Consider the following 19,940-nt stretch of genomic DNA (forward strand, 5'->3'; position numbering starts at 1 on the left):
TTTATCAGCAGAAAGCCCCCACTCCAGGAAATACTAAAGGGGGTTTTCCAACCAGATTCAAAGAACAAAAGAAAACAACACCACAAGTAACAGCTCCACCAAGAACACAATAAAACCAAACTTAAACTGTGACAACAAAGGAAAAAAAGGGGGGAGAGGATGGAGATTAACAGTAGCAAAGGACGATGAAGTGCAGAAATACTCATAAGATAGGGTACTACAATGAATATGGTAGGTACCCTTTTCATTACTTAATGGTAACCACCCTTGAAAAAACCACCACAAAAACACTTGACTTAAAAAAGGTAGCAACAGAGGAAAGAAGTATGGAACACAAACAAACAAAAACAAATGATAGAAAAACAAAAGAGAAGAATCAAACTAGATACAAAACTAACAGAAAGCAATTTATAAAATGGCAGTAGGGAACCCACAAGTGTCAATAATTACACTAAATGTAAATGGATTAAACTTACCAATAAAAAGACACAGAGTAGCAGAATGGATTAAAAAAGAAAATCCAACTATATGCTGCCTACAAGAAACACATCTAAGCAACAAGGATAAAAACAAATTCAAAGTGAAAGGCTGGAAAACAATACTCCAAGCAAACAACACCCAAAAAAAAGCAGGTGTAGCAATACTCATATCTAATAATGCTGACTACAAGACAGCAAAAGTACTCAGAGACAAAAATGGTCATTTCATAATGATTAAGGGGAAGTTGAATCAAGAAGACATAACAATCCTTAATATATATGCACCAAACCAAGGAGCACCAAAATATATAAGACAGCTACTTATTGACCTTAAAACAAAAACTAACAAAAATACAATCATACTTGGAGACCTCAATACACCGCTGACGGCTCTAGATCGGTCATCCAAACAGAGAATCAATAAAGATATAGTGGCCTTAAACGAAATACTAGAACACCTGGATATGATAGACATCTATAGGACACTTCATCCCAAAGCGACAGAGTATACATTTTTCTGTAGTGTACATGGATCATTCTCAAGAATTGACCATATGTTGGGCCACAAAGACAATATCAGCAAATTTAGAAAAACTGAAATTGTACCAAGCATATTTTCTGATCATAAAGCCTTGAAACTAGAATTCAACTGCAAAAAAGAGGGGGAAAAACCCACAAAAATGTGGAAACTAAACAACATACTTCTAAAAAATGAATGGGTCAAAGAAGAAATAAGAGCAGAGATGAAAAAATACATACAGACAAATGAAAATGAAAATACGACATATCAGAATCTCTGGGATGCAGCAAAAGCAGTAATAAGAGGAAAGTTCATATCACTTCAGGCCTATATGAACAAACAAGAGAGAGCCAAAGTAAACCACTTAACTTCACACCTTAAGGAACTAGAAAAAGAAGAACAAAGACAACCCAAAACCAGACGAAGAAAGGAGATAATAAAAATCAGAGCAGAAATAAATGAAATAGAGAACAGAAAAACTATAGAAAAAATCAATAAAACAAGGAGCTGGTTCTTTGAAAAGATCAACAAAATTGACAAACCCTTGGCAAGACTCACCAAGGAAAAAAGGCACAGGACTCAAATAAATAAAATCCAAAATGAAAGAGGAGAGATCACCACAGACATCATAGATATACAAAGAATTATTGTAGAATACTATGAAAAATTATATGCCACCAAATACAACAATCTAGAAGAAATGGATAAATTCCTAGAACAATACAACCTTCCTAGACTGAGTCATGAAGAAGTGGAAAGCCTAAACAGACCAATCAGCAGGGAGGAAATAGAAAAAACTATTAAAAACCTCCCCAAAAATAAAAGTCCAGGCCCAGACGGTTATACTAGTGAATTCTATCAAACATTCAAAGAAGACTTGGTTCCTATTCTACTCAAAGTCTTCCAAAAAATTGAAGAAGCAATACTTCCAAACACATTTTATGAGGCCAACATAACCCTCATACCAAAACCTGGCAAGGATGGCACAAAGAAAGAAAACTACAGACCAATATCTCTAATGAATACAGATGCTAAAATACTAAACAAAATACTGGCAAACCGAATACAACAACATATTAAAAAAATAATACATCATGATCAAGTGGGATTCATCCCAGAATCTCAAGGATGGTTCAACATACACAAAACGGTTAACGTAATACACCATATCAACAAAACAAAGAACAAAAACCACATGATCTTATCAATAGATGCAGAAAAGGCTTTTGATAAAATACAACACAATTTTATGTTTAAGACTCTCAACAAAATGGGTATAGAAGGAAAATATCTCAACATGATAAAGGCCATATATGATAAACCATCAGCCAACATCATATTAAACGGCATAAAACTGAGGACTTTCTACCTTAAATCAGGAACAAGACAGGGCTGTCCACTCTCTCCACTCTTATTTAACGTGGTGCTAGAAGTTCTGGCCAGAGCAATCAGACAAGACAAAGAAATAAAAGGCATCCATATCGGAAAAGAAGAAGTGAAGGTATCACTTTTTGCTGATGATATGATCCTATACATTGAAAACCCGAAGGACTCCACAAAAAGATTATTAGAAACAATAAACCAATACAGTAAGGTCGCAGGATACAAAATTAACATACAAAAGTCCATAGCCTTTCTCTATGCCAACAATGAAATATTAGAAAACGAACTCAAAAAAATAATCCCCTTCACGATTGCAACAAAAAAAGTAAAATACCTAGGAATAAACATAACAAAGAATGTAAAGGACCTATATAACGAAAACTACAAGGCATTATTAAGAGAAATAGAAAAAGACACAATGAGATGGAAAAATATTCCTTGTTCTTGGATAGGAAGAATAAATATAATTAAAATGGCCATATTACCCAAAGCAATATATAAATTTAATGCAATTCCCATCAAAATTCCTATGAGATTTTTTAAAGAAATGGAACAAAAAATCATCAGATTTATATGGAACTATAAAAAACCCCGAATAGCCAAAACAATCCTGAGGAAAAAGAATGAAGCTGGGGGCATTACAATACCTGACTTCAAACTATATTATAGGGCCACGATAATCAAAACAGCATGGTATTGGCAGAAAAATAGACACTCAGACCAATGGAACAGAATAGAAAGCCCAGAAATAAAACCACATATATATGTTCAAATAATCTTTGATAAAGGGGCCAACAACACACAATGGAGAAAAGAAAGCCTCTTCAACAAATGGTGTTGGGAAAACTGGAAAGCCACATGCAAAAGAATGAAACTCGACTACAGCCTGTCCCCGTGTACTAAAATTAATTCAAAATGGATCAAAGACCTAAATATAAGACCTGAAACAATAAAGTACATAGAAGAAGACATAGGTACTAAAATCATGGACCTGGGTTTTAAAGAACATTTTATGAACTTGACTCCAATGGCAAGAGAAGTGAAGGCAAAGATAAATGAATGGGACTACATCAGAATAAAAAGTTTTTGCTCAGCAAGAGAAACTGATATCAAAATAAACAGACAGCCAACTAAATGGGAAATGATATTTTCAAACAGCTCAGATAAGGGCCTAATATCCAAAATTTACAAAGAACTCATAAAACTCAACAACAAACAAACAAACAATCCAATAAAAAAATGGGAAGAGGACATGAACAGACACTTCTCCCAGGAAGAAATACAAATGGCCAACAGATATATGAAAAGATGCTCAGCTTCATTAGTTATTAGAGAAATGCAAATCAAAACTACAATGAGATACCACCTCACCCCTGTTAGATTAGCTATTATCAACAAGACGGGTAATAGCAAATGTTGGAGAGGCTGCGGAGAAAAGGGAACTCTCATCCACTGTTGGTGGGACTGTAAAGTAGTACAACCATTATGGAGGAAAGTATGGTGGTTCCTCAAAAAACTGCAAATAGAACTACCTTATGACCCAGCAATCCCTCTACTGGGTATATACCCCAAAACCTCAGAAACATTGATACGTAAAGACACATGTAGCCCCATGTTCATTGCAGCACTGTTCACAGTGGCCAAGACATGGAAACAACCAAAAAGCCCTTCAATAGAAGACTGGATAAAGAAGATGTGGCACATATACACTATGGAATACTACTCAGCCATAAGAAATGATGACATCAGATCATTTACAGCAAAATGGTGGGATCTTGATAACATTATACGGAGTGAAATAAGTAAATCAGAAAAAAACAAGAACTACATGATTCCATACATTGGTGGAACATAAAAACGAGACTAAGAGACATGGACAAGAGTGTGGTGGTTACCAGGGGTGGGGGGAGGGAGGACATGGGAGGGAGGGAGGGAGAGAGTTAGGGGGAGGGGGAGGGGCACAGAGAACTAGATAGAGGGTGGCGGAGGACAATCTGACTTTGGGCGAGGGGTATGCAACATAATTTAATGACAAAATAACCTAGACATGTTTTCTTTGAATATATGTACCCTGATTTATTAATGTCATCCCATTACCATTAATAAAAATTTATTAAAAAAAAAATTATTCTCAATGCTGCATAGAAATCTCAGAAAAGAGCAGAAAGACATCTGTAGGTAAGGGAACCAGCTGCTCTTGTTCAAGCCGGGAGGGGGCTTGGCAGCTGGGTTTGTGCATGATTGCTCGGCGGAGCTCGGGAGCACTGGGAACTGGGGAGACAGGAAGCTGTCCATTTAATACATAAGTTGAGTGAGATTTTTTTGTGTGTCAATGTGGAGTGCTCTTAGCTTTCCCCAGCACAGATTACACAAACCCCTCTCCCTTCTTGAAACTCTGACTGCATAGAATCCATATCTATGCTGCAAGAGCAGCAGAGCTGGTAGAAAGTGGCCCAAGTAGGGCCTTTATTCTTTTATTTACTTTTTTATTTTTTATTTTAGAGAGAGAGAGACAGGAAGGGAGAGAGAGGAGAAGCATCAACTCATGGTTGTGTCACTTTAGTTGTTCATTGATTGCTTTCTCATATATACCTTGACTAGGTAGGGTATTCCAACCGAGCCAGTGACCCCTTGCTCAAGCCAGCGACCTTGGGCTCAAGCCAGTGACCTTAGGCTTTAAGCCAGCAACCTTTGAGCTCAAGCCAGCAACCTTGGGATCATGTTGATGATCCAGCACTCAAGCTAGTTATCCTGTGCTCAAGTCAGGGACCTTGGGTTTTGAACCTGGGATGCTAAAGTCCCAAGGTGATGCTCTATTCACTGCACCACTTGGCCAGGCCCAAGTAGAGCCTTTAAAATTGCCCCCTTGGAGTTAAGAGTGGAGATATTTAACATCAGGGTAGCTGAAGAGTTTGAGACTGTTGAGGATTAGAAGAAGGGCTGTTTGATAATTTTTGCTGTGAGTTATGAGATAAATGTCCTTTACTGTTATCTCAGGGTTGAGATTGAAATTCCATCCTGAGTCTCTGGCTGGTTGGCTCAGCGGTATAGCATTGGCATGGCATGTGGAAATCCCAGATTCGATTCCTGGCCAGGGCACACAGGAGAAGGGACCATCTGCTTCTCCACCTTTTCCCCTCTCCTTTCGCTCTATCTCTTTCTTCTCCTCCTGCAGCCAAGGCTCCACTAAAGCAAAGTTGGCCCAGGTGCTGAGGATGGCCCCATGGCCTCCGCCTCAGGCGCTAGAATGACTCTGATTGCAGTGGAGCAACGCCCCAGAGGGGCAAAGCACCACCCCCTGGTGGGCATGCTGGGTGGATCCCAGTCAGGCACATGCAGGAGTCTGTCTCTCTGCTTCCCTGCTTCTCACTTCAGAAAAATACAAAAAAAAAAAGTTCCTTCCTGAGAACTCTGGTCGCTCCACTTGGCTTCTTTGGCTGCAGCTCCTCACAGGAACTGGAGTGCTTGTGGCCGCTGCTTAAATTTATGTTACTAACTCAGGATCAGTTCATCTCAGCACACAGCAAACAATTCTTCAGCACTGCTCTGTACCAGAGATTATACTCAAAAGGATGCCTGTCCCCTGGGCTTTGATGGTGCTAATAACTCAGTCATTTCAAACTGAGTAAAGACAGAAGGATGGGTCAAGAGGATGGAGAAAACAGTAGAATGACAGGGACAAGGATGATAGCAGTGGAGGCAGGAATACACCTGAACGCCTCATATGTTCACATAGCCATTCAAGACTTGGCCTCTGCTCTCCTCTATGGACTTCCCTCTTGCTTCCACTATATATGCACACATGTACATACACACATACAAACACAGACTCACATCAGTGAGCTCAGCCATACAGCGCATGTTTTAACCTCTCAAGTATGCCACGCTCAGTCACCTCCAGGTCTTTAAAAATCACTGCCCCCTACTCACCTGGATAACTTCCAAATACCCAGAAAGTGTTAATTAAAATGTCATTTCCTCTGGGAAGACTTAATGGGCACAACCAGACTCAGTCTAGTCCTGCTATAAGCTCCTATAATATTATCTTGTATCCTCATGTATGCGACTCAACAGATACAATGTTCAGTTGCCTGTCTTCCCTGAAAGAATAACCTTGAAAGAGCAAGGACCAGGGAGGGGGGCTGTCCTGCCTATGCTGGTACCCTTAATGCAAAATACCATTGTCCATTGTCGACACAGAGTAGTAGACTCTCAAAAATATCCATGCCTGAACGAGCGAATGATACTTTGTATGATTTGGCTGCTCCCAGGTTGCCTGTTCAAGACTAAAACATTCATTCCCCTAGACCTGAACCCCAGCAGGAATTACTTTTGCTGTAGAAACCCAACTGGTCCATGAAGAGTATTAAGACCCAGACCTCCTTACTTAATTTGGGCCGTTCTCTCGGAAGATCCTTCCTAGCTCAAGAACCCCCAGTGGGTCACAGAGGCCTCTGTTGCAACTATCTTATAGGTGTTAATTCCAAGAGCAGCCTCCTGTAAATGTTCATCTGAGTCTATTTCCCAGAGAACGAACCTTACTCTAAAAGACTTCCTCTAGAAACTGCTTACTATGAAGTCCCATCTACCTTTCTTTTTTTTTTTTTTTTTTTTCATTTTTCTGAAGCTGGAAACAGGGAGAGACAGACAGACTCCCGCATGCGCCCGACCGGGATCCACCCGGCACGCCCACCAGGGGCGACACTCTGCCCATCCTGGGCGTCGCCATGTTGCGACCAGAGCCACTCTAGCGCCTGGGGCAGAGGCCACAGAGCCATCCCCAGCGCCTGGGCCATCTTTGCTCCAATGGAACCTTGGCTGCTGGAGGGGAAAAGAGAGACTCTCTAGAGAGGGAGGGAAGGCATGGCGGAGGGGTAGAGAGGCAAATGGGCGCTTCTCCTGTGTGCCCTGGCCGGGAATCGAACCCGGGTCCTCCGCACGCTAGGCCAACGCTCTACCGCTGAGCCAACCAGCCAGGGCCCGTCTACCTTTCATAATTAGACATATTAAAGTTGAGAAAATGCTTGTAACTGGACAAGAAAAAGCCTACAAACCACACTGAGCATGCTTTAATATGTGATAGCACAGGCAAAATTTGCATCTGTCTCGTTTCCTCCATAGTTCTTCCTTATGAACTTTTTTTTATTCACTACTTCTCTTTGGGAGAAAACACCCTTCTTTGAATGTCACATAAAAACAGGTATGGGAGCACAGTGAAGACAGAAAATTAGATGTGTTTGTACTGCTGCTTTTATCTTGCGGTCGGATTAACAAATGCAAGCGATTTGCATTTTTAACCTGGAAAATAGAAATGATTTTTGTTCTTTAGAATAGGCAGAGAGAATGCATTTCCCTCCATTTGTCAGTGTGGGATTGCACAGAAACAGATGCTGAGACAGGTTGGCAGAAGAAGGGGACCTATGAGGGAGAGAGCCTGGGATGGCTGAAGGGAAGAGCAGTCGGTAGGAAGATGTCCAGACCGCAGTGCCTCAAGCATATCACTCAGTCCTGCACCAAATACTTTTCAGGCCTACTATGTATTGGGACGTGCGTTTGGCTGTCATGTGTCTGATATGAAGGATGTGGAAGGAGGAAGTACATAGAAAGGCCAGTCTGAGGAACTCTTGGCCAAGCCAATGAGAGTCCTGGAGCTCGGGTGGTGGGGGAGCTCCTTCTCACGATGGTAGACCTGAACTAGAACTCCTGGGGAGCAGAGCATGACCATTGCCCTGTACTGGGCTGGGGAGGGAAAGAAGACTAGGACTCAGGGAAACACCAGCTGGAGCTGTCACTCAATTCTGCTGCTCCCGGAAACACACTCCCCTCCCCTCCTTTCCTATCCCATTGGCAAAACTGTCTCTGATCAAGAGCCACCTCTCGAAGCCTCACTGTCCAGCTGTCCCCTTGAGCCTGGCAGAGCTATTCCTTTCTCTCTACTGGCCAGAACCTGATATATTTTCCCACAATGACAGACCTCTGGTTCTCTTACTAGAATGTAATGTCTTAAGAGCAGTGACCATGATTTATTTATTCTTCTATTCCTGTCCCTCAGCACAGAGCTAAGCACGAAACAGATACTAATTAATATTCAAATGACTAAATTAATAAACATACAAATAGATGGAGATAACATTTGTGATTTTTAAACCTTGGCTTTTAAATTGAGAATTTTAGATATTTCAGTGGATCTTTGCGGGCAATAAACTAACAACTTTTTGTGAAAGGGAAAGTTCCAAATTGTATAGCACTGTAGGCATTTAGGTATTGCTGTTTTATATACAAACAGATGTTTATAGTAATATTTTCAGTATAAAAATTAGAACATACTTATTTATGGAATTTATGGGAAATTAATTCTTTGTCTCAGAATGAAAACAATCTGGGGGAAAATGCCATTTGCACAATTTCTACCTGATTTTTTAAATCATAAACAATGCTCTTAATAAAAATTCTTAGGCCCTGGCTGGTTTGCTCAGTGGTAGAGTGTCAGTCCAGTATATGGATGTCTTGGGTTTGATTCCCAGTCAGGGCACACACGAGAGGCACCCATCTGCTTCTCCACCCCACTGTCTCCCCCTTCTCTTTCTCTCTCTCTTCCCCACATACAGCCATGGCTCAATTGTTTCCAGCGCTTTGGCCCCGGTCACTGAGGATGGCTCCATGGAGCCTCCATCTCAGGCACTAAAAATAGCTCAATTGCGAGCATGGCCCTGGATGGGCAGAGCATCGGCCCCAGACAGGGGTTGCTGGACAGATCTCAACTGGGGCACATGCAGGATTCTGTCTCTCTATCTTCCCTCTTCTCACTTGGAAAAAGAAGAAAAAGAAAAAAAAATTTTTTTAATTCTCATTTTTCTGCTTTGCAATACAGAGTCAAGTTCAGAATTTATGGAAAGAAAATTTGATTATTCTGGACACTGCAAAAAAATATGGCTATGAAGTGGTGGACACATTCACTATAACAATGGGGCGATACAAAGAGTTTTTACAAGGGACCTGTGGATGCCATTTCCATGAGGTATTTATTCTGGCTTTCTAATTTTTGTAGCTCCTGACTTTTTAAATGTTTTCATGGTATTGTTAATTGCATTGTCAGTCTTATTTTGCATTACAAAACTGTCAGCAGGAGATTACATGATGTGTTTATTATCACTCAGTCAAAACAGACAGTAATCACAACTCAAGGTTCCACAAAATGAGGTGTTTTAAAAAATAGTGTTCGCCTGACCAGGTGGTGGTGCAGTGAATAAAGCATCAGACTGGGATGCAGAGGACCCAGGTTTGAGACCCCGAGGTTGCCAGCTTGAGCGTGGGCTCATCTGGTTTGAGCAAAGCTCACCAGCTTGGACCCAAGGTCGCTGGCTCGAGCAAGGGGTTACTCGGTCTGCTATAGCCCTACGGTCAAGGCACATATGAGAAAGCAATCAATGAACAACTGAAGTGCCACAACGAAAAACTGATGATTGATGCTTCTCATCCCTCTCCGTTCCTGTCTGTCTATCCCTATCTATCCCTCTCTCTGACTCTCTCTCTGTTTCTGTAAAAAGAAAAAAAATAGTGTTCATGTAGATGCTTGAAACTGGGACCACTGGTCAACGCACGCAGGAAGTGGGTGACCAGGAGAGCCTGGCCTTGTCCAACAGACTCTGAGCCTCCCCATGAGAGACTGTGTTCAAAGAAAGTGGCCAATGTCTTTAGTGGAAAGAGCTTCAAAGTCCAGACTATTTAATATGCTAAACTAATGAATGACCTTCCTCCTTTGGTTTAGTCAGTGCATAATGGGAGGCCTGTCTTTTGAGTCATTTTTCTCCACACTGACAAAAAAGATTTTATTTGTAATCAGTAATTAAATAGGCTTCTCTGGTAAGATGATAACAGAAAATAACGGGATCCTCTTGCCCCTTGTCCTTTCAAACCCTCCTGTGGATTATTTCGTCCCTACCTCTTGAAGAAAATCTTGGTAAATCCCATAATTTAAAAAGTGCTTTCAGATAATAAAAGGTCTCCAATCACTTTCAGACATAAGAAGATTATCACTTACTTTAGTACTAAAACTGCTCAGGCCTGAGTTTGTGCCCATATAAAGTTACACCCCCACCTCCATCCCAGGTAATAGAATGCTAATTCCATCGTGTTAGGGTGCTCTGTGCACTTCTCTAAAGATGCCTCCTACTGGGCCCTTGGAAGACAGTTTCTTTGACAGGGGCAATGCCACTCACTGCTGCATTCCTCTGTGGCCACTTGACTTCTAGCTGTCCAACCCTCTGTTCGAGTGAGGAAGCTACGTTGTCCCTCCAGGCATCCTCTTGGACAATATTCAAAATGTCACTAGGCTCACTATACTTACCCAGTTTCCCACATTTGATCCACAAGAAACACTCAAAAGACCCAGATTCAAAACCCTGAGGTCACTGGCTTGAGTGCAGGCTCATCTGGCTTGTGCATGAACTCACCACTTTGAGTGTGGGTTGCTGGCTTGAGCATGGGATCATCAACATGACCCCATGGTCGTTGACTTGAGCCCAAGGGTTGCTGGCTTGAGCCAAAGGTCACTGGCTTGAGCAAGGGGTCACTGGCTCGGCTATAGCCCCAGGTCAAGGCATATATGAGAAAGCAGTCAAATAGACAATTAAGGTGCTGCAACAAAGAATTGAAGCTTCTCATCTCTCTCCCTTCCTGTCTGTCCCTCTCTCTATCTATCTTTTGCAAACAAAAACCAAAAACCAAAAAACTTGTTGCTAGACATACAATGAGCTCCCTCTCTTTCTCTCTTTCTTGCTTTCACTTTCACTCTTACTCTTTCACTTTCTCTGCCACAGGAAGGCTGGGCTTTAGCCAGTGTCTTATACCAATGCTAATGCTCCCTGAAACACAAATGACATGTCCATTTCTCAAACTTGGTCTCATAAAGTCCCACTTAGCTTAAAGCAAGGTTGAAGCAGCTCCCCAAAAAGGAGGAAGACCACAAGCATTAGGTTACTTCTCATATAGAAATTTTCTCTCTTCCTTCATCTTCATTTCCCAATTTTTTAATGAAACAAAGGTTTGCAAAGTGGGATGCTGTTTACACTTTTGCACATTTTGAAAATATTGTCCAGACTGCTCTGGAGTCTGAAGTTTCTTGCCTACTGCTGTTTGCTCTAGGTCTCAGAAGCGCCCATTCAAACTGTGAGGAGAGTGTCTCAATTGATCTTCCTGTTGGATACTGATTCACTTGTCTTTTTCCTACATGGCCTCCTTTGAAAACCAGGATGTAGTCATTACTGGGTTGACTAGTGAGGTGACAACTAAAGGTTTCTTCTGATTCCATTTTTCAGCCCTAAGATGACTATTAGAACCTCTCCTGGTTCTCAGATTGCTATGAATATCACAAAGTTATTGACACTGCTTTGGTTCTTATGTATACTCTACTAATGGACTCATATTTTTGAATGACAAATAGAAATGCATCTCAGAGAACTGAGTGCCTGAACCCATGGTAGAAATCATTTTAAGTTTTCTTTTTTATTCTTTTCTTCTTTTCCAAGTGAGAGGAGGGGAGATAGAGAGACAGATTTCCACATGCACCCCAACCAGGATCTACCCAGCAACCCCCATCTGGGGCTGATGCTCTGCCCATCTTGGGCCATGCTCACAACCAAGCTATTTTTTTTTAAATCTTTTTTTTTTTTTTTTTATTCATTTTAGAGAGGAGAGAGAGGGAGTCAGAGAGAGAGAGAGAGAGAGAGAGAGAGATAAGGGGGAGGAGCTGGAAGCATCAACTCCCATATGTGCCTTGACCAGGCAAGCCCAGGGTTTCGAACCGGCGACCTCAGCATTTCCAGGTTGATGCTTTATCCACTGCGCCACCGCAGGTCAGGCATCCAAGCTATTTTTAGTGCCTGAGAAAGAGGCTCCATGGAGCCATCCTCAGCACCTGAAGCCAATGCAGTTGAGCCAATCAGGCCATGACTGCAGAAGGGGAAGAGAGAGAGAGAGAGAGAGAGAGGAGAAGAGGAAAGGGGAGGGGTGGAAAAGCCAATGAATACTTCTCCTGTATGCCCTGACCAGAAATCGAACCCAGGACATCCGTATGCTGGGTTGATGCTCTACCACTGAGCCAGCCAACCAGGGCCCATTTTAAGTTTTGATCTAGCAACATGGAACTTGGATATGGGATTACAGAGCAGATTTTCAGCTGCAGTATACTGCGTATCTACTAATTTCTCCCACAAGAAAATCTAACACCCTTCAGGTACCTACCTTATTTGCAAAAAGTCAACACTTAGAAACATAAGAGCAAGTAGCCTGGGAGAGGAAGAAGCAATGAACTTGCAGCTGCGCCAGCCCAGTATTGCAGTTAGCCACAGAAAGAAGGCAAAGGTCACCAAACCCACAGAAAACAGAGATGCGTTGAAAGACGACATGCAGATTGCTTTTTTTGTCTCTTGTTGGAGAAATTTATTTATTTATTTTTGCACAGTATGTCTTCAATTAGGACTTGGTGGGGAGAGTATCTGTTTTCCTTCTTCAGCTTTAGTACTCCGGATGTCTAACAAGAAATCCCCCCAATGGTTTCCAGCATGGCTCCAATTAAAAACAGAAGACACCCTCCCCACATGACCACATTACACGTATCTCCTGCCACGGCAACAACCAGTTGATACTAATAGTCATAGAATTTGAGGACAACAAAAAAAAGACTCTTTGAACCATCAGAACTAAAAAACAATGGCTCATAATTATCACTAATAAAAGCCATCGTCAATTGCATAATAACAATTTAAGCGTGTCAGGTAAAATTATTTCACTTAGATGATTTTATAATTTTTGCATGCAAATGTCATGTACAAATTATTTTCTCTTAAACCCTGTTTTTAATGTGTGCTGTCTTGGAGACGCTAGATAGGGATGTCCCAAATGATCTCAGTTGACTCTGGAGCAGTGTTATTTATTGTGAAGTTTCCATTTTTGAGCTGAAATCCTTCTAGGAGAGATTGCCTTTCTAGTTACCACACTGAGTTGATAAGATCATCTCACTTACCAGACTCCCATCTCAAAGTCTCAAAACTCACTCATCACTCATAATTGTTGCTTAACTTTTGAACAATTTGTACTTCTTCTACTTCAGGAAGTTTCTAGTGCTGACACAGATGTTCTATAATCTTCCTAAACCATTACGCAACACTTTAAATCACTGTTAGTTTATTCTAAATAATCAAGAAAATCTAAAACTTCTTGCAAAGAATGGTTTGATGATAAATGTACAAGCCAAAAAAAAAAAAAAAAAAGGTTGTTGGTCTCATGCAAAATATATTAAGGAGTAGAAATTCATTAATAATAAGCATTTTTTTTTTTGCTCTGTGCTCATCTTATGAGCTGGCAAAAGAAATTGTCCTACAGTAATTGTAAGAATTAAAATCAGCTGTATTAGAGCCTAAAGAGTATGGGTTTGGGAGCCTTATATCTTCTATTGTTCAATTAAACCATTCCCACAATAGAGTTACAGACACCTGAGAAGGATTGATATAATCATAAATGTTGATGTGTCCTCTTTGATTTGTGGTAAGAATTTGATCATAGACATAACAACCTCGCTCTAGTGGTCTCTTGTTGCCATAGTGAGATTAAAGGGTGTGGGGTGTCTCTTTCATCTGTCAAGGCACCAAGAGAGTTTACCTTGCCGCTATGAATCTATAAGCAATTTTTCCAACTGGTGCACATCAGTTTTGACTACAATATTCCTGCTGATTAGAAAAGCAAGTGTATCTCTTTATGGGGAAGGATGGCATTTTGTTTTCTCAATGTTTATGCAGGACAACAAACAGGATCCAGGTAGCTCTTGCCCAAGAGTAGTTTTGGATGGTGCCTTTAGTTATGTGGCAAACATCTACTGTCAACAAGCTAAAACCTGGAAAGGATGCAAAAATATCAGCCCAAACCTGGCTGCAGAAGAGGCAAATCCACAGCTAATTATTCTGTGATTATTTCTTAATCTAATCCAGTGATTTTTGACCTTTTTCATCTCATGACACACATAAACTAATTATTAAAATTCCGTGGCATACCAAAAAATGTAATTTTTTTCTGATTTGAGAAAAAATAGGTATAATTTTGATTCATTGTGTTGGCTATTTTCATTTTTTTAACTTGACAATCTAAGGCAGTGGTAGTCAACCTGGTCCCTACTGCCCACTAGTGGGCATTCCAGCTTTCATGGTGGGCAGTAGCAGAGCAACCAAAGTATAAATAAAAAGATAGATTTAACTATAATAAGTTGTTTTATAAAGATTTATTCTGTTAAACTTAGTGAAAATCCAACATAAAATACTTGTTAAGTAATTATTATTACATGCTTTAACTTGCTATAACTCTGCTTTATAAATTTTATAAAGTAAAGTTACTTCCCTACTTTATAAGTCACCATTACTGTGGAACTGGTGGGTGGTTAGAAAATTTTACTACTAACAGAGATACAAAAGTGGGCGGTAGGTATAAAATGGTTGACTACCTCTGATCTAAGGGAAAAGAGGCCAGTGCCCCTGACTAAATAGTCAGATAATGCATGTTTTAAAAACTCTTGTGGCATATTGGTTAAAAATCGTTGGGCTAATTAGTTGCACAGGTCTTATATGATATCCCTGTTTTCTGGAAGATATAACTACAGCTTTTGACTCAGCCAAAACACCCTCTGGCATCAATATCCAGCAGGTTTTTTTTTAGTTTGGCCATGGACAAAAGAGATTTTTCAGTTCTTAGAGATGGTTTTACATTATTATTTAATCTTTATTTTATATATACTCATTATTTAATTTTAATTAACTAAATGAAAGCTTATCTGGCCTAGCAATTTTTTTCCTTCTGTATTATGGGCCTAAAGTTTTTCTCTTTCTCCTTCAGACTTTAAAAGTTTATCATTGCAGAAGTCTTGGGTTTGATGTCTGGTCAGGGCACACAAGAGATGCCACCATCTGCTTCTCTTTCCCTGTCTCTCCCCCTCCTCTCCCTCTTCCCTTCCTGCAGCTAGTGTCTCAGTTGATTCGAGTGTCAGACTCAGGTGCTGAGGATAGCTCAGTTGATCTGAGCATCGGCCCCAGACTGGAGTTTGTCTGGTATATCCTGGTCAGGCCTGGTAGATCCTCTAAAAAAAAAAAAATTCTCATACACATAATAAAGAAAAATCTTTTAAATTTATCTATCTAAAAAACTGAAATAATGACTTTTAAGGAAAAAACAACTGATCCAAATAGAGTTAGCTTATTTCTATAGCAGATTTCATGATTTACCTAACAGCAAGGCTATTTTTTAATAAATTAGTAATGGCAATTGAATTCATCAATTTTTTGAGTGTCTACATAAGCATTGTAATAATTGTTGTAAAAGGAGCCAGGAGAATATTTTGTACAATTCCCATAAGCACCTCAAACTAAACATGTACCCAAATAATTAATATTCCCTTTAATCGCCCTTTTCCCCCAATATTTCTGAATTTACTCTGTTGTGCTGTCATTTATAAACTAAAGTCATCCTTTGTTCCTCCTAAGCTTTTACCAGCCCCCTAACAACCTCTAAACAGCTAGTTACCAATTCCTTTTTGCTTCCTAAATATCCTCCCAATTTTTCCCCCACACTATGTTCCAATTGCCTTGATCTTGTTTATTCTTTTACTCAATCATCCCACACTTGTTTTGTGAGTCCAGTTCTTGAACTAAATAATAGTGATGTAAAAATAAAGAAGACATACTCTCTTTCCTCAAGGTATTGTAGTTGAGAGATCAGACATAAATACTCAGATTATGAAACAGTATGTCAAACGGCATGGTAGAGATAGAAATAGGATATTGTAATAACACCAAGAAGGGATACTTAACCCAATATGAGGACTCAGTGAAACTGTCCTTAAAAACTTTCCAAGTTGATTATTAAAGAATAAGTAGACATTAGTCAAGGTAAGAAGGCCAAGGTAATAGGTTGATGGCAAAGAAAGGCTATTCCAACCCTCTGGAATAATGTGAACCAAAGTAGCTTCAAAATAGCTTGATGTTCTCAGGGAATCACAAGTAATTCTGGGGGTTTTTTTCAACATATAATTTTTTCTTATTTATTTATTGCATTTACATAGATTCTAGTGTCTCCCTGAATGCATCCCCCCCTCCCCCATATTCCCCTCAACTTCTCCCTTACCCCCTCCCAAAAGCTCCCTCCCCCCTTCCCTTCAGATTTAATTCCATTCCTCAGTTCACATTATTCCTTGGATTCCTCAAATGAGTGAAGTCATATGATAATTTTCTTCCTCTGCCTGGCTTATTTCACTTAACATAATAGTTTCCAGGTCCATCCTTGTTATTACAAAAGGTAATATTTCCTTCTTTTTCATGGCCTCATAGTATTTCATTGTATATATGTACCACAGCTTTTTTTTTTTTTTTCTGAAGCTGGAAACGGGGAGAGACAGTCAGACAGACTCCTGCATGCGCCCGACCGGGATCCACCCGGCATGCCACCAGGGGCGATGCTCTGCCCACCAGGGGGCGATGCTCTGCCCCTCTGGGGCGTCGCTCTGCCGCGACCAGAGCCACTCTAGCGCCTGGGGCCGAGGCCAAGGAGCCATCCCCAGCGCCCGGGCCATCTTTGCTCCAATGGAGCCTTGGCTGCGGGAGGGGAAGAGAGAGACAGAGAGAAAGGAGGAGGGGGGGTGGAGAAGCAAATGGGCGCTTCTCCTATGTGCCCTGGCTGGGAATCGAACCCGGGTCCCCCGCATGCCAGGCTGACGCTCTACCGCTGAGCCAACCGGCCAGGGCTGCACCACAGCTTTTTAATCCACTGACGATCACTTGGGCTGTTTCCAGATCTTTGGTATTGTGAACAATGCTGCCATAAACATGGGGGTGCATTTCTTTTTTTGAGTCAGTGATAAGGTTTTCTTGGGACATATTCCTATAAGTGGGATTATTAAATATATTACCCAAAGCAATTTATAAATTCAATGCAATGCCAATTAAAATACCAATGACATGCTTCAAAGATATAGAACACATATTCCAAAAATTCATATGGAACCAGAAAAGAACACAAATAGCTTCAGCAATCTTGAAAAAGAAGAATAAAGTAGGAGGTATCACACTTCCTGATATCAAGTGATACTACAAGGCCATTGTACTCAAAACAGCTTGGTACTGGCATAAGAACGGGCATATAGATCAATGGAACAGAACAGAGAATCCAGAAATAAACCCACACCTTTATGGACAATTGATATTTGACAAAGGAGGTAAGAGCATAGAATGGAGAAAGCTACCTGCAAAAAAATGAAACTAGACCACCAACTTACACCATTCACAAAAATAAACTCAAAATGGATAAAAGACTTAAATGTAAGTCGTGAAACCATAAGCATCTTAGAAGAAAACATAGGAAGTAAGCTCACCAACACCTCTTGCAGCAATATATTTGCTGATTTATCTCCACGGGCAAGGGAAATAAAAGACAGGATAAACAAATGGGACTATATCAAACTAAAAAGTTTTTGTCCAGGCCCTGGCCGGTTGGCTCAGTGGTAGAGTGTCGGCCTGGAATGCAGAAGTCCCAGGTTCGATTCCCGGCCATGGCACATAGGAGAAGCACCCATCTGCTTCTCCACCCCTCCCCCTCTCCTTCCTCTCTGTCTCTCTCTTCCCCTCCCGCAGCCGAGGCTCCATTGGAGCAAAGATGGCCCGGGTGCTGGGGATGGCTCCTTGGCCTCTGCCCCAGGCACTAGAGTGGCTCTGGTCATGGCAGAGCGACGCCCCAGAGGGGCAGAGCATCGCCCCCTGGTGGGCAGAGCGTCACCCCCTGGTGGCGTGCCGGGTGGATTCCGGTCAGGCCCATGCGGGAGTCTATCTGACTGTCTCTCCCCGTTTCTAGCTTCAGAAAAATACAAAAAAAAAAAAAAAGTTTTTGTCCAGCTAAAGACAACATGAACAGAATAAAAAGACAAACCACACTGGGAGAATATATTTGACAATATGTCTGATAAGGGGTTAATAACCAGAATTTATAGACCTTATAAAACTCAACACCAGGAAGACAAACAATTTAATCAAAAAATGGGCAAAAGAAATAAATAGACACTTCTCCAAAGAGGACATACAGATGGCCAATAGAGAGATGAAAAAATGTTCAACATCACTAATCATTAGAGAAATGCAAATTAAAACCACACCAGTCAGAATGGGGCTCATTAACAAAACAACACATGATAGGTGCTGGTGAGGATGTAGAGAAAGGGGAACCCTCCTGCACTGCTGGTGGGAATGCAGACTGGTGCAGCCACTGTGGAAAACAGTATGGAGATTCCTCAAAAAATTAAAAATAGAACTGCCTTTTGACCCAGTCACAAGTAATTCTGTATATTGTAGAACAGCAATGATAAAGGGAGGCTGGGAAAGAAGGCTAGGGTCAGACCATGTTAGATTTTAATCCTGTAGGTGACAGCCAATGAAATGTTTTAGAGAGAAGTGGATGGCCACGTCTTTGTATCAAATACGTAAATCTGATAACTGGGAAGATTTGCAGAGGACTAAGTCCAGTAGAGAAGTTAAGAGAGTTTTTTAAAAGTTAGGTGAGAGGTGATAAGGGCTTGCCTCAACCAGGACAGAGACAGCAAGCATATGGAGAAACAGACAACACAACCCTAGATCTTATCTGTGGCATGCGGGAGTAGGAAGGCTCAAAGATAATTCCCTACCTGGGCGATGGATTAGAGAGCTCAACTGGCAACTGAGACCAAGAATAACTGAGAAGGCACCGGCATAGGGAAAAGATGATGAATTCTGTTCTGAACATGTTGTGTTGGGGATGCCTGTAGGACATCCAGGTGGAGCTCTCTCACAAGCAGTTGGGTGTACAAATCTGAAGCTTGAGAGAGAGGGTGGGGCTGGAGATAAAAAGTTGGAAGTAATCAGAAAAGAAGCAGTAGTTTAAACCATAAAAATAAATCATCCAGTGAAAGAGGGCAGCATAACAAGAGTTGGGGAGGGAACTCTGGGAAATACCACCATTTCAGCCATTTGGAGAAACAGTAGCATTGGAACTTAGATAATGAACTGTTAGAGGACAGCTCTGGTAGCATGTGGGTATCATGGAAAGCCAAAAAGTGAAAATCTGTAAGGAAAGATGAAAATAGGGGTAATGCTGTCAAACGTTATAGATAGATCTATTAAGGCAGGATTTTAAAAAGTTTTCTGTTGATTCAGGAGAGGAGAGGAAGAAAGAGAAACAGAAGTATCAGTTTGTTGTCCCACTCATTGTTCTCCAGCTGTGACTCATTGGCTGCTTCTCTTCTGTGCTCTGACTGGGGGTTGAACTCACAACTGTGGTATGCCAGGATGGCGCTTTATCTACTGAGCCACCTGGCCAGGACCCAAGATGAAGCTTTTAAATAACCATTGATTTTGGCATTAGAAGGTGCTTTCTGATGATATAAAGAGTACAGTTTCAATAAAATACTGTAAGCAGAAATTAGACTACAAGAGTCTGAAGAGGTAGAAGGAATGAGAAAAGGGGACGGGGAAAACCTTCCAATAGGTAATAGTAAGAAA

At 41.0% G+C, this 19,940-nt stretch overlaps 1 protein-coding gene across 1 annotated transcript in view; it reads left to right on the forward strand.

The window, feature by feature from the left end:
* CPED1 (cadherin like and PC-esterase domain containing 1) overlaps positions 1-19,940 on the forward strand; it is a 316,192-nt gene that overhangs the window by 277,726 nt on the left and 18,526 nt on the right. Inside the window, exon 21 of the mRNA XM_066362558.1 lies at positions 9,254-9,400. Coding sequence (XP_066218655.1) covers positions 9,254-9,400 — 147 coding nt within the window. The remainder of the gene's footprint in view (positions 1-9,253; positions 9,401-19,940) is intronic.

Source organism: Saccopteryx leptura, chromosome 2 (assembly GCF_036850995.1).
Source record: "Saccopteryx leptura isolate mSacLep1 chromosome 2, mSacLep1_pri_phased_curated, whole genome shotgun sequence".
Lineage (NCBI taxonomy): Eukaryota > Metazoa > Chordata > Mammalia > Chiroptera > Emballonuridae > Saccopteryx > Saccopteryx leptura.